The 27,791-nt window shown below is 48.8% G+C and overlaps 1 protein-coding gene and 1 long non-coding RNA gene across 3 annotated transcripts; one reads left to right on the top strand and one right to left on the bottom strand.

The window, feature by feature from the left end:
* Positions 1-8,560: 8,560 nt before the first annotated feature.
* On the bottom strand, positions 8,561-26,296 carry Echdc3 (enoyl-CoA hydratase domain containing 3). Its single transcript, XM_069990349.1, has 5 exons — positions 26,039-26,296; positions 21,660-21,781; positions 19,049-19,146; positions 16,350-16,550; positions 8,561-9,381 (listed from the first exon to the last, which is right to left on the bottom strand). The coding sequence occupies exons 1-5, from the start codon at positions 26,194-26,196 to the stop codon at positions 9,070-9,072; spliced, it is 891 nt and encodes a 296-aa protein (XP_069846450.1). The 5' UTR covers positions 26,197-26,296; the 3' UTR covers positions 8,561-9,069.
* LOC138805564 (uncharacterized) lies at positions 9,300-12,469 on the top strand. 2 transcript variants are annotated; one of them, XR_011365584.1, is made up of 4 exons: positions 9,300-9,411; positions 9,716-9,872; positions 10,816-11,349; positions 12,048-12,469. It is a non-coding gene; the product is annotated as an uncharacterized lncRNA (long non-coding RNA). The 2 variants fall into 2 exon arrangements; XR_011365585.1 differs by having other exon boundaries at positions 10,813-11,349.
* Positions 26,297-27,791: the final 1,495 nt, after the last annotated feature.

The raw sequence follows: 27,791 nt of genomic DNA, 5'->3' as shown, positions 1-27,791 counted from the left end.
TGTGTGTGTGTGTGTGTGTGTGTGTGTGTGTGTGTGTGTGTGTGTGTGTGTGCGCGCGTGCACACGAGCGTGCGCGCCTGTTCTAGGGTTTGAACCCAGGGCTTGGGTTCTGTCTCTGAGCATTTTTGCTTAGGGCTAGCACTCTACCACTTGAGCCACAGCTCCACTTTCAGCTTTTTTGGTACTTTCCTGCTTGAGTTGACTTTGAACTGCAGTCCTCAGATCACAGCCTCATGAGTAGTTAGGATTCTCAGTGCCTGGTTCCCAAGAACAATTCTTTTTTTTTTTGTCGGCCGTGGGGCTTGAACTCTGGGCCTGGGCGCTGTCCCTCAGCTCTTCAGCTCAAGGCGAGCACTCTACCACTTGAGCTACAGCGCCACTTCCGGTTTTCTGGTGGTTTATTGGAGATAGGAGTCTCACGGTCTCTCCTGCCCGGGCTGGCTTTGAACCACTATCCTCAGATCTCAGCCTCCTGAGTAGCTAGGATTACAGGCGTGAGCCACCAGCGCCCGGCCCAAGAACAATTCTTATTTGAGCTTCAGTACCCAGATTTCTGACTCAAGAATTTAACCTTGGAACCTGGACCAAGAGACTACCCTAAATGTACTAGAAAGGAAGCATAAAGCAATGCATATAATATAGTGTAATGTAATATAATTAATATAGCACAAAATAATAGATGTTTCCATATATAAATGGTTGCATATGACTACCATAGAGAACAGATAGTCTATCAGGTGCTTGTAATTACATGCATGAATACAGACCGTGTGGATCTTGAAGAACCCAAATACTGTGGGCAGCATTGCGTTGGGGGAGGGGACATAATTTTCCCAGTGGTGATCAACTCTTGGGAAAGTTCTGAACAACAAAAAGAAAAATAATGAGCTTTTAGTTCACACAGTTGAATTTCTGGGGGAGTCTGTAAACAGTACTAGTGGCAAATGTCTGCTGCGTTTGTCAAATGGAGTTACTTTCCAAGCTTAGCTCATTTGTAGCTAGGTTTTACCTGTCTCCACGTGCCATCTTGTGGCACACGAGACACTTTTTCAGCTTGCAGAACTGTCTTGTGCTTTGTGAGATGTCTTACATTCCTGGCCCTTGGTTGCCTGGTGAGCCTCATAGTCTGTTTTGGGTAATTTCCATCGTTAGTCTTAGTACTGGTATTCTCCAGTGAGAACACTGGTCCCCTACATCGTAGGTAGGGAAGCCCAGCTCTCAGACTCTGCCTGGCACAGGCCCAGTTCTAGTTGGATGTCAGCTATATGGATCTTCTTAGGCATGGAAGAAAAACAGGGTCCTGAGCTGAGAATGTGGCTTAGTGGTAGAGTGCTTGCCTAGCCTGCATGAAGACCTGGATTTGATTCCTCATTACCACAAACACAGAAAAGGCCAGACATGGTGCTGTGGCTTAAGTGGTAGAGTGCTAGCCTTGAGCAAAAGAAGCTCAGGGACAGTGCCCAGGCCCTGAGTTTAAGCCCCAGGACTGGCAAAAAAAGGAGAAGAAAAAGAAAAACAGGGTCCTTCAAGGGAGAGCAGCCATGTTTAAATGGGGTCCCTAGAGGACCTCTGCCACATGGCTGAGAAACCAACGTGCATAATATACAATTATTGCGACAACATGATTTTCACTTAGTGTTTATGGGAGAAAATAAGACCCATTTTCCTAAAACCCTTTAAAAAGTACTTTTTAAAAAGTACTGGGGTTTGAACCTAGGTCTTCATGCTTGCTAGGCAAGCAGTGTTCTAACTGGTGAGCCATGTCTCTAGCACAGTTTACTGCTAGAAAAGTAATTTTTTTGTGCTGGTCCTGGGGCTTGAACTCTGGAGTTGGGCACTCTCCCTAAGCTCCTTTTTGCTCAAGGCTAGTGTTCTACCACTTGAGCCACAGGACCACTTCCAGCTTTTTCTGAGAAGTTTATTGGAGACAAAAGTCTTAAGGACTTTCCTGCGTACGCTGGCTTTGAACTGTGATCCTCAGATCTCAGCCTCCAGAGTAGCTGACAGGTGTGATCCACTGATAGCTAGAACAGGTGTGTACCACATGTCTAGCTCTCCACTGAGAAGGTATCTCATGAACTTTCCTCCTGTGCTGGTCTTGAACCCTGATTCCACCTATCTGGACTTGCCAAGTAGCTAGGATTATAGGCATCAGCCACCAGCATTGATACTTTGGCCTTCATCTGAAATGCTTTGAAACTTTCACTGCTAACCAAAAAAACAAAATTTATTTGAAACAGTTTGTGTACAGCACAACTGGGCAAATACAGATTATGCTTGTTTGTCAAACAGAGTTGCTTTCCAGCCTTAGCTAATTATAGCTAAGGAGTCCCTTGAAGGAGGCCCCAGATCCTTGGCCACTAACAAAATGACAGTAGACAGAAATGGCACTGTGGCTCAAAGTGGTAGAGTGCTAGCTTTGAGCAAAAAAGCTCAGGGACAGCACCCAGGGCCAGAGTTCAAGCCCCATGATCACCACCACCGCCACCACCAGCAAGACATTAGTCACAAAATTCCGTACCTAAAACACAGGCCTCCTTGGGCCTATGTTCTGGAAGAGACCTATAGTGGGGCCATTTTTGAGGCATGGCCAAGCATTGGCAGTACCCTTTTATAAAAAGAACAAATCAACATCATCTGGGATTTAGCTTAAGACAGCCCAGGGAGTGGAAGGAATTGGGTAGATGAGGATAGATAAACTAGGAATGGCCACGAATTGATTGGACTTGTTAAAACAGGCTAATGAGTACATAACTCTCAACTTTGCTGTATGTTTGAACACGATCATAAAAAACATCATTGAAAGTGTCCTTTCGGGTTGGAATCGTGTGCCTGCCTGCTGGGTGGGGGAGGTAGAGGAGGACACATTAAGTTGATATTAATGCCCAAGAATGGCAGGAACTTCAGGCTCAGCTTCCAGATGCATCCCCATGTCATAAGAGGGTGCATTTCGGGGCTGAAATAACAGCCCATTAAGAAAACTGGACACTTCCCAGCACCTGCAAGCCCTGCACATTTCTAAGTCAGACTTACCTCATTGTCGGAATCAGTCATCTCTAAAACGTCAGTCCTAGCGATTATTTCGCTCTCACATTCTCTATAATTTATTTTAGAAAGAAACAGAAGCAACCCTGAAGTAGGCCTTTAAAGCAATGGCGAGTTATAATTCCAGGAGAGGCACGCTTCACTCCAGCCTGGCTGTTTGTCTACATTCTCAGTGCGTGCCCCGGGCAGCCGTCAGCACGGGAGGCTGCAAGTGGATTATCCGGGCCTTCACTGCAGCGGAGATGGATGGCTTCTAAGTGGAAACTCTTCTCCTCACAGCGAACCGGGCATGATAGCGAACAAAATAATGGTCAGGATGAACATCACCAGGCCCCTAATGAGAAGCTGTTGACAGAAAAATTGCTCTAACATTCATCAAAAAGCCAATAAATGCCAAGGAAGGGAGTGGAAAGGAAGCAGCTCATAAATGCTCTCTCAAGGGGACTCTGAGGGGAGCTGGGGACAGCACACCTGCTCTGCCTTTTTCCTGAGCATTGCCAAATAAACTCTGCACATTTATGGGTAGTTTCTTTTGGAGAGGGATGCGAAAAGGGAGGGATCCCTCCCCCTACCTCAGCTTTTGGGCGGAGGATCCTGGGTTGGGTACCACCACTGGCTGAGTCTGTTATCTTTTTATTCACTGTGTAATGTCCCAGTCTGTAAGTTAACCAAGAGCTAAAATCCCTTCAGGCTTGAACAGCCAAAGCTTTCTACAGATCAGACCATTGGCTCACGGAATGAGTCAAAATGGATCCTATTCAACTCCAGCACTCTCTCTTGCCTGTGCTGTCCAGTTAGTGGCCGGGCCAGGCTTACTGCCTCATGGCAACAGGTCTGGGGCCCCTACAGCTTGTTTCTTCTTTGTCCTTGATAGAGGAGGATGCTCACTAATACCGAATATGAATCCCTTTCTTGGCTCGCTTGGGTTTTCCAATAGCCACACGGGGACGGAGGATGTAGGTGAAGGAGGGGTCTTTGGGAAGTGATGGTAGTGCACGCGAGAGTAAGGGATGTGGGAAGGCAGGGATGAGGTGAGACAGCCAGGTTCATGACACGTTCCTTTCTCTGAGCTCTCTGGCCTGGGTGGCTGGGGGGGAGACGGGAGCGACTGCTAATGGGTATGAGGTTTCTTTGTGGCAGGGGGTGATGTTTTAAAATTGATTGTGATATGTAATATACTATACACAACCTAAGAACCATTGACTGGTCTATCATGAGTATAATGTAAGATCTAAGGGTATCTGACCAAAGCCATTATCTTCAAAAGCATCAGTAATTCTATTACCTAGAGAAATGCTATCACTTAAAATGTACATAATAAAAAGTGAAAACCCCATTCTTCTATCCACCCTCCCCTCCCTTCTCCAGAAATGATGAAATACATTACATGGCTTGATTGTGTGTGTGTGTGTGTGTGTGTGTGTGTGTGTGTGTGTGTGTGTGTGTGTGTGTGTGTGTAGACAATTCTGGCTGGCCTTGTAATCATTTTGTATCAGGCATACAAGTACTGGAATTACAGGTGTGCATCACTACACTCAACATGACCTAGTCTAAGAAATATACACCATTCTTTCCTTCATAAGAAAGTCTACTCCAGGAAGTGGCGCTGTGGCTCAAGTGGTAGAGTGCTCTCCTTGAGCTGAAGAGCACAAGGACAGCACTCAAGCCCAGAGTTCAAGCCCCACAACTGACAAAAAAAAAAAAAGTCTACTCCTATTTTCACACGAGAGTCTAGTTTATTGTGTATTCTTAATGTCCGTCTGTCTCTTGAAAATTGGGTAGAACTATTTTTTTAAGTTAAAGCTCTCTCTCTTGCATACACATCCCTGTAGAATTTTTTAAGACAAACAAGGCTCAGTATGCTTGGCAACTGTTGGATACACTTTGCTTCTTCCACACTGGTATACTTACATTTTCTAATTCTTCTAGAATTGTCAAACAAATATTTGTACATGTCCAGTTCATTGTCAGGTTATACCACTATCATTATCTGCTGTGTTAAGGGAAAGTATCCCTTTCCTCTCAAGTTGAAGTTCACCAATTTTGATCCCAATCAAAAAAAAAAAAAAATCTTACACAACCTCCCATTACCTAACAGGTCGTTTAAACTCCTGACTTTTGACCCCATCTTAACTTTCTCTTTTGGCTCCCATGAATCCCTGGCACATAGCGATCTCTTGGGTGACATGCTTACCTTCACACTGTCCTCTGTCTTCTCCCCTGGGAATATCCCTCCACCCATCTACCCTGGGCCACACTTAGCTGATCTTCTGGATGTCCTTCTCGAAGCTTCTTCTGTTTGCATGGCTAGAAGGAAGCTCCCCTCCCACTGGACTCAGGCAGCACTGGGGGCCTCTTCATCTGTGATAGCATTCTACCTTGGTTTTTTGGTTATTTAGGCTATTCTTATCTCCACTAACACTAACGAGAGAATGATTTAGGATGAAAATACAGAAGGCTCAATTCTAACAATAATTAGAAATCCAAGAAAGGATAGCAGTGTCACCAACAAGGGACCCAGCTTCTATTCATCTGTCCACTCCGCCATATTTGCTGGACCAGGTGATCCTCTCATGGTTGCAGGGTGTTTGCCATCAAAATTTGAGAGAGCACATTATGTGCACAGAGGACAGATCTTAGGGTAACCTTGTGCCCCTCAGCTCCTGATATTCCCCGTGAAGGTGGGCAGGACCTCTGACTTGCTTTCTAATGAACAGAATATGGCCAAGATGGCGGAGAGCCGTAATTCCATGAGTGTGCTCACATTGTGTGAAGCTGTATCATCTGCCTTGTTAGCAGTCTCTCTCTTCCTTGCCGGCTTTGAGAAATTAAGTTTCTGTGTGGTGAGTTGTTCCATGCAGAGAGCCACATGTGGAGACACAGAGTGTGGCTTCTGGTCAGTAGTAGCCAGCAAGAAACTGAGCTGGCAGCCATAGTATCTTACAAGTCTTACAAAGGAAACCTGTCAACTTCAATCATGTGGAATTTAACAGCTTAAGCCATATATACCTTATGGTCACGAAATCACAATCTTTTAAGCACATGCGTAAGAAGTAACTGAAAAATCAAATTACTCAGCTCTTTTCCCTTAGTTCTAAGAATGAAGGTTGGAATGTGACTACATTCTGAGGCTCGGTGTGGGAGGGCGGGGCCTTTCTAGGCCTGACTCCAATGCAGGTGGGGAGATTTTAAAAGGATCCAGCGCCAGGCTGGGAAGTTGGCTCAGTGGTAGAGCGCTTGCCTTGCATGCCTGACGACCGGACCTCCCCCCCTCCCCCCCAAAAAAAAAGGATCCAGCGCCCTCGGTGTCTTCACATTCCTCCCAAGCCAATTGCAATTGTGTGCAGTTTCATCCCACACCGTGTTGCTTCAATTTTTTCTTAAGTAGTTGTACCAAGAGGTTACAGTTCCCTGTCGGGTTATGAGTACAGTGCATCTGTCGTGTGTTGCTTCATTGCTTAAAATGCAAATAGAGAGCCAGGCACTGGTGGCTCATATGTAATCCTAGCTACTCAGGAGGCTGAGATCTGAAGATCATGGTTCAAAGCCAGCCTGGGCAGGAAAGTCTGTGAGGCTCTTATGTCCAATAAGCTATTCAGAAAAAGCTGGAAGTGGCACTGTGGTACCAGTGGCTCAAGCTCAGAGAGGCTCAGGGACAGAGCCCAGGCCCAGAGTTCAAGCCCCAGGATGGGGGGAAAAATAGGACAGGGAGCATGCCATCTGTCACTTCCACCCCAGTGCGATTGCTCACAAATTTTAGTTTGAAAAATTATCACCTGAATTTTCTAAGGAATCGTTTTGGGGTTCCAGAAATCACCATTTTCACTCAGTTGGTCTGCTGCCGAGCTCTGAAATCTGTTTTTGAACCACTCAAGCATGTAGATGTAGTTGACCCCCAGGGCTGTACTTTAGAAACACTAGTCTTTAGTGACATGGGTTTCAGAGGATTGAGAGGGGAGAAAAACAGCTAGTTGAATAGCAGAAGGGATTCTGGGAGCACTGAGATCAAATTAGGAGTAATGGCCAAGCCTGATGGAAGTCTGCCTCCTGAAGGGCCTCCCTCGCCGATGTATCTTCCGAAGGTTCCATGTGGCCCCAAATCTTATAGTGTCTGGAAAATGGATTTCTGGCTCTCAAATGTAATCTAATATTTCCAATTTTACCACCGCTCAGAGTAAAATACCCACAAGCATTTCATGTGAGCAGAAAATTACCTGGTTCAAGTTTTGTTACCTCCCCAGTGCTGTCAGATCTGGAATGTGGGAACTGGAAGGACAAGCGAGTCTTCAAACAGGAAGAGAAACCGGGTCCTTTCAGAGGCTGCCTGCCTGCAGCCTCACAACTGGGGCCTGTACTCCGTGTGCATGGCAGTCAAATCAGTGCTTTTCCCTAAACCTCCTTTGGAAGGCAAATTGTGTTCCCATCGCTCTGCCGTGAATGTTTGATCTCCTGTCTTTCCAAGTCTTTTGGGATCACAGCCTTCACACTCCTGTCGATCCAGTTCCATACACTAATTTGGCTAAGGGGAAACACCTGAGCATCTCTGGGCCTCACACATGCCATGGGGGAGAAGATCAGTGCTGTAGGACAGCTGCGCCTGGTTTTAGCTGTCCCAGGTTGTCTGCTGTATTATCAGTCAGGGGGCTGATGGCCTGTCACCTGCCCATTTGCTTACATTCTCCAAGGGCCAAGCCAGCCTTTGCATGCTGCCTCATCCAGGACAGGCAGACACAATTCCATTCTACTTGTTTTACGGCACCTGACCCTGCTGGGTGTGGCCTGGATTGGGTTCAGCTCGGCTTCAGATGCAAAGGCTATGGAGGGAAAGATGAATGCATCGGGCTTGCCAAAAGCAGTCATCCCATGTGGTTATCAGAACCATTTCACTCAGCATTGTGGTGGGGGAAAAAAGCATAGATACAAATAAACGCAGAATTTATATTTGCCTTGGGAATGTGTACATGATCTGAGCTCGGGGGTGGGTAGCACATTCTCTTTCTGGATTATTTTCTGCACAGGTAACTACTAAAAATATACGTCCTAAGTGTGCATTAGCTCACAGGCTGGGAAGCCTGTCCAGAGGCCTGATGGTCCCATGGGTTGAAGGAGTAGTGCACGCTCAGACTAAAGTGGGCCTTTAGTTTTGATTTTCATTTGCCGAATGCATGACAAGGCTCTGCGGCTTTCCTCCAAAGCCCTGGGAGTTGTGTCACTCTCTCCTCAACACTGTGTGACGCCACAGCCACAGGGGCAGGAACTTCCATGGGGGCCGCTGAAGGGGGACAGTCTGGGATCTTTACCAGAAGCCGAGCACAGTTGGGAAATGCATGGAGGGCGACCCTCAGTGGGAAGAAGGTGTCTCCTGCTTTTACCCAGAATTCCTGTCACTGTAAGCTGGAGGCCAGGACCATCATCGGAGAAGATGGGGCACATATTGTTATGTCCATCAGAGTGGTTATACAAAGTGTTCATGGACTTTTTTTCCCCTTTAACATAGTCTGGAAAGTTCAAATGCTCAGTCTCTATACACATTGAATTTATTTAAATCACATAAGCTTATTCCAAAGGCACAGGTGTGATTATTCCCTGATGGAACTAAGATTTTCAGGGTGGCCAGCATCTCATGGAGATTTGAAATGTGTCACCTGTCATGAGGATTGAGCTACCTAAGAGGACACGATGAGTCAGGTTGGCGCCCTTCCTTCATGCCTCTGTGGGCTGTCACCTTTTAGGTGCGGGTGGCGGTCCCCCATGCAGGGTGCTGGGAAAGAGCACGTGAGATGCCAGGCTTTCTGCCCCGGTGGCCCACCCCAGTGCCGCCATCTTGAAGCTGGATGGTACTTCATATACTCTTTGGGCCCTTCCCTTTGGAACTGTGGCTTTTCCCGTAGACCACCTTGGTGCTTTGACAGCGGGCTGTCTTTCTGTCACAGCCAAGAGGCAGTGGTGTGACAGAGTCTGGAGGTTAAGGCCAGGGGTGACCTGGCACTGCCCACTGCCCCACCTGTCCACCCACACATGGGCTCAGTGTGACCAGATGGGCTTCCTCTTCTGGATGAATGCCTTGATCCCTTCCTGCCCGTCCCGCAGGGCCAGGTTGTCCACCATGGCCTGGGAGGTGAGACAGTAGGCTGTTCTAAGGTCCTGAGGCAGCTGCTTGTAGAAGATGGCTTTGCCCAAAGACACCACCGGACGGCTCAAGGAGGCGATCTTCTTGGCGATTCTCATGGTCTCTTCTTCCAGCCGCTCCTCTGGCACGACTTTGCTGAGAAGCCCATGAAGCAAGGCCTGCTGAGCAGAAATGGGCTCTCCAGTAAAAAGCATCTCCAAGGCCACCTGAGGGAGGAGTCAGGCCAGGTCATGAAGGTATTCTATTCTTCCTATCCCACAGCCCCCCCCCCCCCCCACTCCACTGCACCTCCACCCAGGTGTCTGCTTCCTCCTGTCATCTACCAGGCCCATGCTCGACTTCAACACCCGGCCTCCTGCCAGAGATGAGATTAGATCTTTCTGAGGGCCAAGGACACTTGAGTAGCCGGGAAGGGGAAGTGCATCTCCACAGATCTGATCAATGGCCCACCTGGGGCGGGAGATTCCATCCGCCTCTTCCCAGGGCCAAGTGCGGGACAGCGGCCCATCTTAGGAGAGGCCCCTGTGAATGTCACCACAGTGCGGCCACCGCCTCCTGCCACCACCTCAGAAGCCACTTCCCCCAAGGAGGCACGCCCACCGAGGCCAGCTCAACGGCCTGATCGTCCTTCTGGGGAGCAAAGGGGATCAGAAGACGTGACTCCTAGAGACCGCAGAGCCTGGCAGGACTGTCACAGGTGGGTGAGAGACAGCCGGGTGGGGGTGCTTTGGCCTTCCACCCCACCCGCCAGAGGTCAAGCCCTCAGGCAGGGGCATCCCCCCCTCCCTCTCCATGGGTCCTCAGTTCTGCAGGCTGCTGCACCCCAGGCTTCAGTCTATAATTCACACTGGCCTCTCTGGACACAAATGGTTGGCAGGGCAGCTCCCTAGAGACCCGTGCACATGGTGTAGGGGCCTCCCCCCTGTTCCCCCCCCCCCGCCCCCCCCCGTCCCATTCGCTCTCTGGCATCCAGAGAGTCTGTCACGTCAGCTGGCACAGAGCAGAAGCCAAGGTGGAGACAGGCACCACAACCTGCGAGGGGCTCTTTTTCTTCTGGTAACACAGCTGACTCTAGAGGAATTCCCGTAGATCACATGGCAGGAAGTGGCCATGCCCCTACACCGGATGTAGCATGAAAGAACACCCCTTCCTAGTCATCCCTCTGCCGATTCCTTCATCACTCGGAGCCATCAGACCGCAAGTGACTTGCAAAGGTAGCTCAGAATGGATCAGAGCTAGCACCAGGAAATTGTAACATCTGAAGTTTCTATGTAGCATGACCCCCAGAGACTTCCCTTAGCAGACAAAGGCAGGCATTTAATTACTCCCAGGCAGTGGGATTTGGGATTTGCGGTCCAGGCTGGTGATTGGTCAGTAGGTCCAGTCCCCCTTCTCTGATGTCTTGTTCTGGTAGATGCTTTTCTCAGCCCCCCTCATTTTCTTTTCCTGTCCTCTGTCTCTCCTGGTCACATTGATAAAGCACCCATTGGAGTCTGGTAATATTTGGAGTCACAGGACTCCAAAGGTCGTGTTAAGTCCTTTAGGGTTCATGTTTCCACGGGCAGGGGCAGGGAGTGGGCCTGGAGCGGGAGCCTCAGCCTAGGTCCTGAGTATGTTGCTTTCTCTCTCATCCTCAGCAGGACTGTGACTTGCCTCCCAGATGCTGCGAAGAACAGCCAACTAGAGATGCGGCACGTTGGCATGTCAGATGCAATAGAAATGACTACAAGGACATCTATGTGCAGACGTCACCTCCCATCAGATTACTATAAAAGATGAAAGCTGCTCATCTTCCCAGAACGTAGTTATATGCAGCTTTGCCAAAGGCAATGGAAGGACCACATGCTTTAGCCAAGTCCCTCCTGCTCTGGGATTCACCATTTTTGGTGTGAACATCTTTTTATTATCAGTTACACAAGGTTTACTTACAATGAAAAAAATCCCAATCATTGTCAGTAGGTGTTTTTTAGATCTGCCCACCCGTCCTCTTTCCATTTGGTGTGAAGTGATGGAATCTACTGCGAAGTGGGATACTGGTGAGCCAGAAGGGCTTGGCCCTGCCCTGCACCCCCCTGTGGCTGAGGGAAGACCTTCCTCTCTGGCCTGATATCAGGCTTGGAGTCTGCTCTGACCTCTGCAGTCCCTTCTCAAACCTACGCCTGTGTCCCACCAAGGTCAGCTTGTCAATAACAAGAAGTCAAGAGGAAAGGGGAGGAACTGGGCAGATGGTGAGGAGGCTGGCTGGTTGAGGGTCAGGCCTAGATGGACACCAGGAGAGAGAAAAAAGCCAGGGGCTTCCTTAGTAATTAAAGTACAATGGTGGTGTGCCATCATCTTCTTCCAGTTTGGGGACAAAACTTGGGTGGCTGAAGGACATTCCGTGTATGAGTAAGCCAGTGCTTTGCCTTTAGCTCAGAAGCTCAACAAAGTCTTAGCAGAATTAGGATTGCTCAGGAAAGGAAGCTCTGTCTGAACAGGGTCAAGGGCGGCAAGGCCTGGACTGGGTTCTGGCCGCGCCTTTGGCTTTCTACCATAAAGTTCACGCTCCTCTCTGAGCAGCGGCAGCTTCCCTGTCTGCCTGGGGCTGAGGGGTGGGGGTCAGGTTATTTAGTACTATATTGATTTATATGGATTTTGTCAAGACAGATACACAAATGACATTTCTTAGGAAAAGAAACCAGTTACTAATTAGCATGAGCTTTACTTAGTATTTGAGTTTCTATGTAGTATGATCTCCAGAGACTTCAGATGAAAGAGAAGGAAATATACCCCCACCTTCTCCCTATTTAAAAGCTCATGCTGCCTTTCAGGGTGCCACCCCTTGGGTCATCCCAAAAACTTGGTAATTTAATGCTTGTTTTTTTTCCCCCAGGGATAATGCATCAAGCGTAATGAAATGGATTTGAGGCTGTGGTCTAACTCAGATGTCAGATGAACTGTTAGGAAGAACTCATGGTTTGAAGTCAGGCATACCGGAGTCCCAGCCCTGTGCCTGCTAGTTACTAACTTAACACCTTTGATAAATTATACAACCTATCAGAGTCTGTCTCCTCATCTGCAAATGGGATCCCTCTCCTCCTAGAGTGATGGTTAGAGAAAATAGATGGAGAGCTTATGATACAGTGTTGGATATTCAATAAGTGCCTAATAAAGGTGGTGGCTAACATTAACATTTCTATTCCAACTGTATTTGTGACTCTATGAGGCTGGCTTTGAGGGGTGACAGAAGGGTCACGGCGCATGTCACACATGTGTCACACCCATGGCGGAACCACGGGCAGTACTGCAGTTACTCTTTTCCATCTCTTGGATGGGCACAGTCCATTCTGGCTGCTATAACAAAATACCATACAGACGGAGGATGGAAAATTGTGAAAAGCATGGACTCCTTACTTGGGCTCACACATTAACTAAAAGCAAGAGAAAGGGTAACATTCCCCTCCTTTTTGTGTGTCTTTGCTCTAAGCTATTCTCTGGAATCACTTTAAATCACCTTGGATTCCAGGGCAGACAGGAGCGACTGATAACATCTTTACAAGGAGAGACTGAAACCACCCCCAAGCAACAGTGAACCTCCTGGGACAGACCACCCCCAAAGGTGGGCAATCACTTGGGGCCACAGCATTCCCCAGCATGGGAGAGCAGGAGACACGGACTCCTGGGAGCCAGATTACACCCCTCAAGAGATGACAGTGACAACAATTTCTCTAGAACCCTTAGAGAGCCAGGCCTAAGATTGTGTGGTCATCCAAGCCCCTCCTGACCTATCCTGAGACAATCAACTTCCAGGCCAACCTGTCACCAACCCCGGCTACCTGGGACTAGGCCTGGTTAATAAGTATAGGGCTACCTTTCACTCCCTGCCCTGATTCTTTTTTTTTTTTTTTTTTTTTTTGTGGGTCCGGTCGTGGGGCCTGAACTCTGGGCCTGGGCGCTGTCCCTCAGCTCTTCAGCTCAAGGCTAGCGCTCTATCTCTTGAGCCACAGCGCCACTTCCGGCTTTTTTCTTTTTGCTTATGTGGTGCTGAGGAATTGAACCCAGGGCCTCAGGCATGCAAGGCAAGTGCTCTACCACTGAGCCACCTTCCCAGTCCCCCTGCCCTGATTCTTAAAGCTTATGTCTACCCTGAAGTTGGTCAAAGATGATCCAAAGAGCTCAGTTCCTGTGCCATGCTGTTTTCTGACATGTGGGACCCCAGGAATTTGGGGTCTAACTCTGGATTTTCAAGGTTGAGGCAGCCACTGGGGCCAAGGCCCTCACATGGGACAAAAACAGGCAAGGCAGCCATCCGGGGTCCCTTAAAAAAGGAATGAATCCCAGCACGAGGGCTCCATCCTTAACCTAGCCACACCCAAAGCCCTGCCTCCCAGTGCCAATGCCATAGCTTTGGTGGACCTCTATCAGCAGGAGCACTGGGGGCAGGAGACCTGTGGTGTTCGTCTGTTGGGGGGCATGGGCAGTGGCGTGAGGAGATGCAGGAGGCAAGAGTCATGAACACTCCTGTGCGCGCGCGCGCGCGCGTGCACACACACACACACACAGGGCCCTACAGGCCCCCCTGGGGAGGGAAAGCCCGCTGATAAGAGTCCTGGCTTCTAACTCCTCCCCCACACCTGTGTGTTCTCTCAGAGGTGCTCTCCACATCCTGCCGGTCACACGATTAGTGTGTCTGCCACAGGTGTGTGGCAGGCCCCAAACTGGATTTCACCCTAGTCAGGGAAGTGCTCTGAGCAGCAAGGACCTGCCTAGCACACTTTCCAGCTTGGAAAGCCATCTCTGTTTAAGTTAGACTAGCAGGAAAGAAGACTGGACAGACACACAGATTAGAAATAGGGAAATAGGTAGAACAAGGGTTCTGGTTTTCCTCCAGGCCCCCAGCCACTGGCTCTGTCAGGTCAGCTTGTCCTGGGGAGGGGGCAGCTGCACCAGGCAGGGTAGTCCATGTGGCAGTGGACATGCATTATTTAACTCGTGTGAAAAGAGAAACTGAAATGAGGAAATCACTGGTGGTCAGGCTCTGCCAGCTTGAATAGGGCTAGACAAGCAGTTCCTCAAGTGACCAGCAGGGGGCAGTGAAGGCCTACACATGTGGTAGCCTTTGAGACAAGGGCTTGGCTTCCAGTCTGTCCAGGCCAGTTTACAAAAGCACCTGCTTGTGGCTCTGTGGCTGACCATGGGGTATATCCATGCCATGCACGTACTTGGACCTGTGCATGGTATGACAGGCAGGTATGACAGGCTTTTGTACAGATTGAGAGCTTTATGGATCCTAAGTTTCCCCCCTAAGCAGGCCACATGGGTCAGTACTGTGGATCTAGACTCCTGGCTGAGGCTTAAGTTTTGACATATCATTCCTCTACCAAATCCCCTTTATTGATAAGCTGATCATTACTAATGAGCCATTACTGTTCACCTCAAACCATATTCTTAACCTGAGTAGGACAATCGGGAAGGCTCTCTGTTCATCTTTTGATGAAGCCTGTTCTTGACAAAACTGTCCTCAGTTCTTACAATGTCCTTGTCCCCTCATCTGTCCCACTGGACAATTATGTGAGGTGGTGCTGAGATTTAGGCTACTTTAAGACCTAAGTTTTTCACATTTCCTAATCTTCTCAAAGCCAAGTTTAAATTTTGATAAATATGATAGATATAGTGTTAAGTTTCTAAGAATCAATTCTAAGAAACCTTGATTTCAAAAGTTTTTTAATAGTGACTGAGTTCTCGTTCTTTTAAGGCGGTACCTGGGTTCGGACTCGGCCTTGCACTTGTGAGGCCGGCTCTGCTACCACGTGAGCTGTACTTCCAGTAAGAAATGTCTATGTATTTAAGATGAATAACTATCTAGGCCCAACAAAAAACAGCCCTTGTGTTGAAAGACATTTTAGCAGGCTGTCACCGTCTGCAGTGTGGAGCCCACTTTCAGAAATGTGTGTGTTGGGGGTGTTGGTCTGTAAAGTTCCATTTTTAAATGAACTGACAAGGAGGCAGTACAAAATAAAGTTGTCCTTCCTGAAACCTGGTGGCCCGACTGCTTGATTGCTTTGAGTGCATTCCACTGAGGCCTTAGGCATGTGAGAAACTAATCATTTTTCTAGTTCTTGCTAAAATAGATAACATATTCTAGAAAGCAGTTTCCCTTTCTTTTCCTTTTCCTTTTCCTCTTCCTTTTGGAAATACTGACCCACTAGAGCCACAACCCCAGTCAGTCATTTTTACTTTTTCAGATAGAGACTTGTGTTTTTCTCTCTGGCGAGTCCCGGCCTGATCCTACCTTTGCCTTCCTAAAGTCTAGAATTACAGACATGTACTAACCATGCCAGCTTGTTTTTTGAGATAGGATCTTTATAAGTGTTTTTCCCCCCTGTTTTTGTTTGTTTGTTTGTTTTTGGCTTGGGCTAGTTTCAAACCACATCCTCCTATCTCTGACTCTCAAGTAGCTAGAACAACAGGTATGTGCCATTGTACCTGGCCCTAAAAAGCCACTTCCTTACTTGCTGTCTATATGATTTTGCCTGCTTCAGGATTTCCCACTGAGAATAAGGATGCCCTTCTGCTAGCTAGAACAAGGATGCCGATGGCTTCCATGCAAGGGAATAATACTATTCTCTGATGTCAGAGGAAAGAAGAAAACTGTATACAAAAATGGATTTCTCTGTATTCATGACAAGATAACTTTGTAACATGGTTCTTCCCTGGGTAGATTCAACATCCCACTCATGAGATATTCATGTTCCTGAAATCCAGCCATTGTGAACCTAACACAGTCAATCAGCTACTTAAAATCCTTTCCAGAAGAAGGAGGATTATGGACAAGTGGTTAGCCAGCGGTCCAATCCCCACTTCTTGCTACTGGCATTGTGTCAGCATGCTGCTGTACCTCATGGGCAACCATTCAGTGCCATGGAACTGTGCCTCGGATCAAATAAGATTGCCAGAGTATCATGCCTCTAAGAAAGCAAGTCAAAACCAGCAGCCAGTCATAACTGAGGAGCGTGCAGGATTGAAATGCCTGTGTTCACAAACTGCCAGCTGGAGGGGAGGGGGCAGCTGGCTGTTCTGTGCTTGACTCGAGAGGGCACACTGATACACATGGTACTTTCAACCAGCTCTTTCTGAAACCTCAGGACCTCGGAGCACAGAGTCTAGAAAAGGGTCTGGGGGAAGTTTAAGTTACCTTTCTGGGTACCACTCTGCCCAAGGCCACCCCAGGGGTGGAGCAGAAGAGCCCGATGTTCACCCCAGGAGTGGCAAAAGAAGACTTGTCGCTTGCCACCGCAAGGTCGCAGCTGGCCACCAGCTGACAGCCGGCAGCTGTGGCCAGGCCGTTGACCATGGCGATGATGGGGACCGGGTGGTTCTGGATCAGCATCATCACCTGCAGGACGAAGCACAGCGCAGAGAAGCACGGCAGTATCTGTGACCAGACTCTTTTCGTATGTGTTAGTTCATCAGGTCTATGACAGAAGGATGAGAGGAACGCAAAGGCACGAACACATACTGAGCATCTGCTCTGAAGCAGACTGTAATTTGGTTTCTCTGAAAACACCCCGAGGAAGGATCCCATTGGGGCCACAAGGACCTGCAGCCAGCAAGGAGTCCACGGGTTGCAGCCGGTCAGAGCCCGGCTCTGTCAGGAAAGCGATCCCCCCCCTCCCCCCTCCGGCCGCTTCCCCAGCGCCCTGCGGAAGAACAAGGCAGATAGATTTTTGTCTCTGGGGAGCAACCAAAATGCTTCACAAATAATTCTTTTCTCCTGTGTCTATGGGAAGCCATCATGTTAAAGTCTGAAATTGGTATCTGATGCTTCCTTGAAAAATTAAGGTAGGAAAGGGACTTGAAGGCAATTTCCTTAGTAATTACTTCTCAAATTGCAACCCTGCCTACTCTCCCAATTCTATTAAAATGGGGAGGTGGGGGACACCCCGCTGTCCTCACTAGCGACAAAGTTCCCTAAACAGAGCCACTGGCATGCAGAGACCCCTGCCACCATAAATTGTCAGAACCCTAACTTATTTTTGCAGCTTACTTTTTTTTTTTATGATACACTAAACAGATTGTGTTGCTATGGCAACTTCAATTTCTAAATTATTGCTCTTTGGACCTTCGCAAGGAGGGAGTGGAGATATGCACTACAGCTGGGCTTTTCCAAATCAAGACAGCAATTCAGAGAAAATGACCTTCATTGATTTGAAGATTCTTGCCTTAGAAATCTAGCTTTTACACTAATAAACCTTTGATATTAGTTAGCTTTTCTCTACAATAACTAATTATCCAATCACCCGCTGAGTAACGTTTTAGTCAAGTGCAGACTACATTTTTCCAGGGCGTTCCTCCAAGATTATAATGGAGGGGAAAGATTCCTATGGGACCGGGGCTTGAACTCAGCGTCTTGCACTCTTGCTTGCTCATGGCTGGTACTCTACCAGTTGAGCCATGCCTCCATCCCTGGTTGTTTTTTTGCTGGTTATTTGAAGATGGAATCTCTTGGATTTTTCAGCCCAGGCTGACCTCAGACTGCTATCCTTCAGATCACACCCTCTTGAGTACCTCAAGTTAAGTGTCAGCCAATGGTGCCAGCAATTATTGCTGCATTGTTTGTGGTGATGCTGGGTAAGCAAATCTGCTGTGTGGCCAGGCATAAGGAGGTATAACAATGTGATTATGTACAGCACATCATTTTCAACAAGGATAATAGGTGGCAGTCCTTGATACCTGTACTACACTATACTACTTGATGCCAGGCTTTGAACCCAGGGCCTCAAGCATGCTAAATAACATGCTCACCACTCAGCTATAACCTCAGCTCCTCAGCGTGTGGTCCTTCCACTTACTAAAAAGAAAGTTTCCTACAAAAAGAAATGTATTCTGTTAGGGCAGCTGACAGCCTCAGACAGCTCAAGGTCACCTCTTCTTTTACTTGTACCACCGTCTCTTGTGTTGGATTGAATCTGATGGAGTTCTGTTCAGCAGGACTATAGATATGTTAGGCTCTGCTGTGTGTAAGCCCCGTAGCCGGGTGTGGAGCTGCTATAGATATGTATACGTGTAAGTTCACTCGGAGATGCTTCCAATGAGGAAATTAGCTAACCACATATTTACTCAGAACCGATCCTCATTGGTAAAATCCCTATTCTCATGACTACATTTAAAAGCTACTCTGTTTATTATACAATAGACTTTTCTTTTTGAGGAGTGTGTGGACTGTCTTGAGAATCTGACGTGTGTGTGTGTGTGTGTGTGTGTGTGTGTGTGTGTGTGTGTGTGTGTGTGTGTGTGTGTGTGTGTGTGTGTGTGTGTGTGTGTGTGTGTGTGTGTGTGTGTGTGTGTGTTATACAACCTGAGAATCAAATCGGCCCTGCACATGTCAGCCAAATATTCTACCACTGAGCTACAAACCCAGCCCCATGGGCACTTTTTTTTTTTTTAATTACTGTGGTTTGAATCCAGGGCTTTGTGCTTACAAGGCAGACTGTTTTGCTCTGGTTATTTGTGCGATAGGTGTTTACATTTTGCCCTTGCAGCCTGGATGGTGATGCCATGCCAGGTGATGCTGGGATGACAGGTGTGCCCCACCATGTCCAGTTTCTTTTTTTGCAATAGGGTCACCCAGAACTTCTTTGGCCTAGAACTTCAATCCTCCCAATCCCTGTCTCCTCAAGAGCTAGGATTACAGATCTGAGTCTCTGCACCAGCCACTTGTTAACATACAAGCCAAGGAATTGCTTGGATGGAGAACCTGCCAGGGAGCCACAGAGTTTTCTGTAGCTAAGCCTTGTGGCAAAACCTTATCTGTAAAGCAGGAAGCTAAGCCCAGAATGTAAAACAATGATGGCTTCCTACCTGTACTGTTTGCTGCCCTTCATCCTGGCTTACCTCAGAACACGTCTGGAACACTTCAGTATGGTAATTACAACCTTGCTCCTCCGTCAGTTCCTTTAAATCATGACCAGAGGAAAATACAGGCCCTTCGGCTGCCAATGTTTCCAGTGGAAAAAAAGAAAAAGGTGTCAGCAGGCAGAAGGGGAGGCTCATTTCCAAGGCAGCGTCCATAACCCACTCCATCTATGCTTTGGGCACGGGGCGGACGTTACTGCCCGCTTTTGACCGGAGTAACTCTGGAGTAACTCCAGGTCTGGTAGAACACTGTGATGAAAACTCCAGGGAGGGAAGCACCTACGCCCTGAGACTCCCTGCTGGGAACTCAGGTCAGGGTGTAGTGCTGGAACTCAGGTCAGGGTGTAGTGCTGGAACTCAGGTCAGGGTGTAGTGCTGGAACTCAGGTCAGGGTGTAGTGCTGGAACTCAGGTCAGGGTGTAGTGCTGGAACTCAGGTCAGGGTGTAGTGCTGGAACTCAGGTCAGGGTGTAGTGCTGGAACTCAGGTCAGGGTGTAGTGCTGGAACTCAGGTCAGGGTGTAGTGCTGGAACTCAGGTCAGGGTGTAGTGCTGGAACTCAGGTCAGGGTGTAGTGCTGGGAACTCAGGTCAGGGTGTAGTGCTGGAACTCACGTCAGGGTGTAGTGCTGGGAACTCAGGGTGTAGTGCTGGAACTCACGTCAGGGTGTAGTGCTGGAACTCACGTCAGGGTGTAGTGCTGGGAACTCAGGTCAGGGTGTAGTAACTCATGTCAGGGTGTAGTGCTAGGAACTCAGGTCAGGGTGTAGTGCCGCAAGAGGGCCCGGGGCAGGGAGAAGGTGTGTTTTACACAGCTGTCCCTTTACTCTCTTGCTTTTGGTTTTGGACTCAGTGTAGCCTAAGTAAATGGACTCCTTTAGGTCCACTGAAATCCACCAGGCCACCATGATGGCATAGGGGTCAGGAAGGTCAGAGTGAACAGAACCAGCTGGCACAGGTCTTTATTTTATAAAGGAGAGCATTAAAGGTGTGGCTGGTGTCACTGTCACTAAGAACAGAAAGCCATTCTGTGGATACACTGACAACGTTTTCTCACACCCCTCTCCTCCCATCACCCCCACCATTTTTTCCCCCTAGTTTGAACTCAGGTCCTTATGCTTGCTGGGCAGATGCTCTACCCCTTGAGCCATGCCCCCAGCCCTTTTTACTCTGGTTATTTTTGAGACAGGGTCTTCCCTTCTGCCTGGGTTGGTGTGTAACTGCATTCCTCCTGATTTCTACCATCCAAGTAGCAAGGTTTTCAGATTGAAGCTGTGAGTGCTTTGCCTGAGCCTTGAGTTTGTTTGTTTTTTTTTTTTTTTGCTTGGGCCAACAACCTCAGCCTCCATCTTCCTCCATCTGCCTCCTGTTGCAGTTGGGATTACAGGCATGAACCACCACTCTCAGCCTTGCGGTAGTTAACAGGAAATATTACCCTTTTTACAAGCGAGGAAATCGGCTAGTTAACTTAGTGGGTTTTGCTGTAACCAGGTTACACTTCACCTAGCTGCTATGTCCTACTAGTTCTGTTTTCGTTTCCTTCACTGTTTAAGTTGAAAAAAAAAATCTGCTTAGCCATTGCTAAGAAGGCACTACTGAGAGTGTCTGACTCCAGAAAACTCAGGTCCTTAAATTAAACCAACAACCAAACAAGGTATCACAGAGGATCATTCCTTATGTTCTCAGGTGGAGTGCTTGAAGATGCTGACCTTACCATTATTTATAGCACTCCTAGCATCACATGAAAAGATAACTCTATAAACATTCTTCTTTGAATAAAAACAAAGGCAAAATATGCCCACTTCTGGCACGGTTAAAGATGAGACTGAAAGCTGGGCGTCGATGGCTCACCCTTGTAATCCTAGCTACTCAGGAGGCTGTGATCTGAGGATTGAGGTTTGAAGCCAGCCCAGGCAGACAAGTTAGAGAGACCCTTATTTCCAGTTACCCAGCAAACTTCTGGAAAAGTAGGTGTGGCTCAAGTGGTAGAGCACTAGCCCTGAGCATAAAGGCTAGGCAAGCGTGTGTAAAGATCCTGAGTTCAAGACCCGGAACTGGCACATTAAAAAAAAGAGAGAGAGAGAAATAGAGAGCGTGCAGGTATCAGGGGCAAACCTTGGAAGAACAACAAAGAAACATCCATCAAATGCCGAAGAGGCAGGAGCTGGCTGACCACTTACCAAAAGGTTAACTATTAATCCCATTTTACAAGGTCCATGAAAAACTTGATACATGTTTTGTTTGCTTTGTTTTGAGGTGCCAAGGATCACTCATGTTAGACAAGTGCTGTACACTGAGCTCTAGCCCCATCTCTGATTGTGATTTTAATGAGACCAGCACAGCAAAATGCCCGCCATGTTTAATATCTACCAAAAAGGAAGAGGTTCGTTTTCACCCTCTTCGTCACAACTTGCACAACATGCACAGTGTTAGGACCAAGTCCTCAATGACACAAGTTTTCCAAAACAAATGTTCTTCAAAAGAGTTTAGATGAGTTCTCCGGTTAAGTAAGGGAATGCTCCCATTAACTAAAGAATTTTTGAGAAACTTCTTCTAGGCCCTGCAGAACACGGGCTAGAAATCAGATAAATACCTGAAATGACAATGACTTTCAGATCTTTGCTTTCTGCTTCGTGAAGAATGTCATTTTGGAGAGATTTCAGCATGGCGAGTGACAGCGCATTCCTCTTCTTGGGATTGCTCAAGACAATGTTCCTGTGAAAAACATTTTATAGTCCCCGGGTCATACACCAGTCAAAACAAGCAGGGACCCCTGCAAGTCCTCTAATTGGAGAGTTATTAGAAAAGCAAGAAGAAAGCTACTGATTTAGAAGATCTGTCAACAATCTGGAGTTGTAGCTAAGTCAAAACAAGGAAAAGACGACTCAAGAGGCAGGCTGGTTTTTCTTCCTTACTCTTTGATTTGGTTCTCTTCCTTCTTCCCCTCTCTCCACCCCCCCCCCACCTCAGACCCCCATCTCCATCAGAAACCTGGCTGCTCTCTCCAGGTTACCTCTGCCTAGAGAGGATGTAAGTCAGGTGACAGTGGCAGGCACCAGTGGATCTGACAAACACTGCCTACCTTCAACTTACTTCCTGGCCTTGTTGTTCAGATGAGGTCAGGAAAGGAACCAAGAGTAAAATATACTCCCCCAAATCTCCTCCCATTCACCCCAAAGGTAGCAATCAACCAGTGCATCAACCAGTATGTATATATGACAGCATTTTTATCTTACAGTAATTACCTCCTGTAATCCCTTTGCTTTTTTTTTTTTGTGCCAGTACTGGGTCTTGAACTTGGGCCCTGGACTCTCTCCTTTAGCTTTTACACTCAAGGCTAGTGCTCTACCACTTGAGCCACAGCTCCACTTCCAGCTTTTTGGTGTTTAATTGGAGAAAAGTTCCATGGACTTTCTTGCCTGCACTGACTTCTAACCTTGGTTCTCATATCTCAGCCTCCTGAGTAGCAAGGATTACAGGCATGAGCCACCAGTGGCCAGTGGCCTCCTGTGATTCTGTAAAACAATGGGAGGTTTGCTGAAGGACAAACCATACAGTGAAAGATCTCTCCTGGACATATCATCACCAAAGGCTGGCATTCAGAAGGCTTGTTCATGACCTTAAAGTATCTCATATTCTGAATAAAACAACCTGCATTATGCTCTTACTGCCTTCCATAAAAATGTCTTATTTTTTGCTGTTTTAAGAAATGGGCAATGAACCAAACACAGATTATTGTTCTATATTTTATACTCCCAGTCAGTCTCCACCTACACACGCGTCTGCCTTCCTCTTTATTGCTATGTAGTCAACTCAGCTGGCTAGGATCGCGTGCTGTGCCATGGTTTCTTTGTTTGGTGGGGGGAAGAGGGAAACAACTTTGATGATTGAATTTATTTCAATGTGATAAGAACAACCATTTTCTTTGGAAAACCATGTCAGCGTTGCTACTGTTTGCAGGTGGCTGCAGAGCTCATCTGCAGCTGGACACTGAACCTCCATTTGGCGGGGAGGTGGCGTGACACACCTGTCTATAAGCTTTCCATAGAACAAGGAGGGTGCCTGCTGTGGCAATCACAAAGAGCCGCCTCTCCACAGGTGAGCTGAGCCCGAATTATATTCTAAAGCCTTAGGCAAAACTGCGCAAAAGGATTGGCTCTAAATGCCCTTGCCGTGTGAAGTGCCTTGTTTCTGTGTGGGATGCATCATGTTTTGCATACTGTTGGAGCCTTCCTCTCCTTCACCCCTCATTGCTGAGTTCACCGATCAACTCCAGAGACTGGCTGCCCCTCCCAGCCCTCCACCAAATGAATCTCACTGGCTGACTCCTAACTGCCAGGGCCGAATCCACTGGCCATCTGGATCTGTCTCCTTAGGGAACATAGTCCTTCTCTTCCAGGTTTCTTGCTCTGGATGTTTTTCCTGACATTTGTGCCCACGATTCTCTACGTCCATCTTTGCCCTCTTCCCACTCTACATATTCCTCCCAGGCAACTTCACCCATGGCTGTGGTGAGAAGGCTCCCTGTGTGCGGTCCTGAGCTCTGGATGTCTGCGTTTTCCCCTATGCTCCACCTTGGCTGGCCTTGAACTTTACCTCTTACCCGCCCCCCTCCCCCACCCCCCCCAAATCGCTCCTCTCTTCTGAGCTGCCACTTGGTGGCCTACGTCAGAACCTGAAAGTCATTCTAGATGTCTCTTCCTGCCTTACTCTGCTCCTGGGCGAACCCTCTGGGAGAGACTGAGCTCTTCCAGTGGCTGTTGAGGTTCAAAGCTTGCTTTGCACCCAGACCTTCACCAACACCTCACATCTGAAAGAGAAGTTTTCTTTCAGATGAGGCCACCGTGGGGGCATGTGACATAAGGATAGAGCAAGTGCCCCGAAGCGTTGTCTGAAGACCACCACTGTAAACTCCCAGAAAGTCAATGAAGTGAGGGACCGCCATGTCCACACACAGGTGACAGGAAGCATCCACTGATTGAGTGCATGTGTTTCAAAGCTCCCACTCCAATTCCACTGACCACGGTAGATGAGCATGGCATCAGGGTGGCACAGCAGGACACTGAGATGGCACAGTAGGGTGAAAGTGGCTTTGGAAGCAAGGAAGGCTCTGCTCTCCTAACTCCTGGCCACACTACCAGTGGGCTGTCACCTCTCTGAATCTGACTCCTCACTGTGAATGGAGGTAATAGTGTCTATCTTGTAAGTCACTGTAATAATTGGGGGCGCTAAGTGCCAAGTGCTAGGCACAGCATTCAGCTCATAACTGGCCCTTCGGATGTAACACCATAGTTGTTCTGGACACAGCTTTGGAAAGGGCACTCAAGCCCACTACATGGCTCTTAGCATTTATGACAGGTGGGTCCCTTTCACCTCCCTTACTGATTCGTGTTTGATTCTAGAGGACTCAGTCTGCCATCTTTTGCCATCTGGGTGCCATTCCTGGAACCAGGTTTCTGACTTTTTGTTGTTTGTTTTGTTTTTTTTGAGACAAGGGGGTATCATTGTGTAGTCCAGTCTGTAGTCTTGGCTGACTTTGAACTCAGGATCCACTTGTCTTAGTCTCCCAAGTGCTGGGATTACAAGTGCATGCCACTAGACTTATTTTATGACCAGCTTACAGAGCAGAACCATCCTTTAAACACAGGCAAGAAGCAGCTGCCAGCAGGTCCCACTTATAATCCTAGTTCCTTGGGAGGCTGAGAATGGGGTACCATCTAGCAAAGGCAAAAGGGGAGCTGGACAATGGCATGTGCATGATCCTGGTTGGCAGATAAGAGGCTCAGATGCATACCTGGGGGGAAAAGACCCTATCCTAAAAATAATCAGCAAAAAACAGGGCTGGAGCTGTGGTTAGGTGGTAGAGATCCAACCTAGTCAGCATAAGGCTCTACATTAAAAACCTAGTACCATCAAAGCACAGAAACCCAAAAAGGAGGGGGATAAGAAAGTTCCCAGTGTGGGCCCAGCTATCAGAGCAGTGCTCTGGACTGCCTCCTGGGGTGTCCCTATTCATGACAGGGAGCCCAAAGGGGAGAGTTGTACCTCCATTCCAAAACACACTGCAAACGAGGCCCTGGACACCCCAGTGTGGCCAGGCAGTCTGCAGAACGTGGTGACAGACGGGACATGGCATGCTGGACAGGCCGTCAGTAGACCTGCGCGCTGAGCCCTTGCAGGGCAGCAGGAAGGGTGGAGGAGTGCAGGGGATGGGAGGAGGCTGGAAAGCCCCAGGCCAGAGGCTAGCTCTACTCCTTCTGTTTTTGAAACCACCAAGGTGCAGAGTAAGGACTGAAAAGTCATATGGCCTTCTTGATCTCAGATGGGACAGTTGGTAGGTGTGACAGTAGAACACTACCTGATTGCTTGGTAACTCTTAAATAAGGAGATATATCTCCTTACCTTGCCCTGGCCAAGAAACATCAAGGCTGGGCCCTGCCCAGGGCTAGGAGCTCTTCAACCTTATTCCAATCACTTAGGGTCTGTTTGAGTAGGTTTGTTGTTGTTGCCGCCGAAGGGCAGTGCTCAGGACAGGGTGTCCCCGGCCTGCCTGGTTACCTGCCCCCACCCCTGCCGGGAGGGTGAGCTCAGGAGCAGCTCAGCGCAGCCGGCCTCCACCCTGGAGCCTGGCCAGGCGTGGCAGGTGTTTCCTCCCAAGCTGTGGGCTGCCACACGAGGGCCTCCAGTCCTCAAGAGACTGGGCTTCGTGCTTAGAGGACTCAGGGGGTCACTGGGGCCCATCCCAGGCGGCTCCTCTGGCAATCGTCCCGTGGGCCCCGCTCCTGTCCAGGCACGGGACACCTGTAGACTGGGTATACAGGGACTCCTCCCCGGAAGACATTCACCAGCCAGAGGCGGCCGTGGCGGGTAACTGCCGGGCTGTGACCCCGGGCGGTGACCCCGGGCGGCGGCCCCCCCTGCGTACTGACACCCCCCGACCCCGGGGAGCCCTCACACGGCCTGCGGGCTGACCTGATGCCGTCCCGCTGCCACGTGCTGGTAGGCCGCGGCTCCGACTCCGGCCTCCCGGGCCCGGCCAGCCCCCGGCTGCACAGGCCGGCGGGGAGCGGGGTCCACCGGCCGCGCAGGAGCCATCTGGGCAGGGCGCGCAGACCGCCCACGGTGGCCATGGCGGCTAGAGAACCGCCAAGATGCCGTCCGATCCCGTCTGGTCGCAGGCTCCGCCCCCGGCCCGACAGCAGCGACGGGGCCCGGCGGTGAGCCTCAGGCTCCCGGGCCCAGACCTCGCGATGACTGCTCCACCCCCCGCCGGGTCCCCGCGCCCCGCCCACGGAGTCTCATTCCAGCCACTCCGAGAAGCCCCGCCCGCTAGACACGCCCCCAGATAGCCACGCCCAAGAAGACGCGCCCCCTAGAAAGCCCCTCCCCCGAAGCCCCGCCCCTAAGACACCTGCTTTCGCGGGCTGACCCACCCCCAATGTCTTATGCTAGTTCTTCCTGAAGCCCTGTCCTGGAATTCCTGCTCTGTCCCCAATGCTCCGCCTCCTGTCAGGCTCTGTGCCCTGTGGTGGCCTAGGCTCCATTCTGGTTTCCTCGTGGGTGGCTGGGTGCCTCTTGGTAGCGTTCCAGTGAAGGACACACTGATTTGTTTATCAAGGCTGTGAGTTTTCAGGGGGAGGGAGAATCGAGTTGATTGACTTTGTGTGTGTGTATGTGTGCCAGTACTGGGGTTTGAACTCGGCCTCTCCGGCTTTTTGCTTATGGCAAAAAAAAGTCATAAAAAAGCTACTCTTCCTGGTCGCCTGATGAACCATCCTCCAGTAGCTAGAATTGTAGGAGTGAGCCACTAGCGCCTAACATGGTTCATGTCTTCATGTACCACAATCAGAAATGTGCTGGAGACCTGGGTTAGCAAAATGAATGTTATCAGGTGGTGCCATGAGCTATGTTGTGAATTGCTTTTACCACACCACCCGCAGGAAGAGCTTCCAGACCTTGCTGGTGATTGCAGATCATAGCTGCTCAGATGTTGACTTTGATTATGCTGTGTTTTCTCATGGAGACCCATGGGATCTATATGTGTAACTTGGGGTTTTCAAATGTGCCCAGGGCAGACAGGGAATCCTCATCAAGATCTCAAGGGCTGTCACGAGACAGTGTACATCCTGAAATGGAAAGGGAACTTTAAGTAGGGTGAGATGATCATTATTACAGTTGGGTAGTTATTTCCTGCAGGTATTGATTTCTCAAAGTAGAGAGCTTTGAATAAGTGGACTTGGCTCTCAAGGTCTTACTGTCTCTAGCAGAGATAACTTATCCAAGATCCTTTCCCACAAGGAAGTGTTGCAAGCATGACCATTATGACAAGGACATATTCAAATGGGCCTACTGAGGTTACATGATGACTTAAAAGGCCAGTGGCTGGGTTCCTTTGAGTGAGGCAGTTTTTTGGTGGTTGTTCTTGTTTTGTTTTGTCAGTTGTGGGGCCTGAACTCTGGGCCTGGGCACCGTCCCTTAGCTCTTCAGCTCAAGGCTAGTACTTGAGCCGCAGCACCACTTCTGGCTTTTTCTGCTTATGTGGTGCTGAGGAATGGAACCCAGGACCTCATGCATGCGAGGCAAGCAGTCTACTGCTGAACCACCTTCCCAGCCTGAGTAAGGCAGTTTTTAACTCTCAGTGTCATCACTGGACAAAATACGTCACAACATTTTGAAATATCAGTTGCCACTCCCTCCACATTCCACTGCATCTCTTTGATCCTTG

The sequence above is a fragment of the Dipodomys merriami genome, unplaced genomic scaffold (assembly GCF_024711535.1).
Source record: "Dipodomys merriami isolate MVZ:Mamm:240054 unplaced genomic scaffold, mDipMer1.0.p SCAF_4, whole genome shotgun sequence".
Classification (NCBI taxonomy): domain Eukaryota; kingdom Metazoa; phylum Chordata; class Mammalia; order Rodentia; family Heteromyidae; genus Dipodomys; species Dipodomys merriami.
Note: the sequence above shows the minus strand (reverse complement) of the source record. Positions and strands in the feature narration are given on the sequence as shown.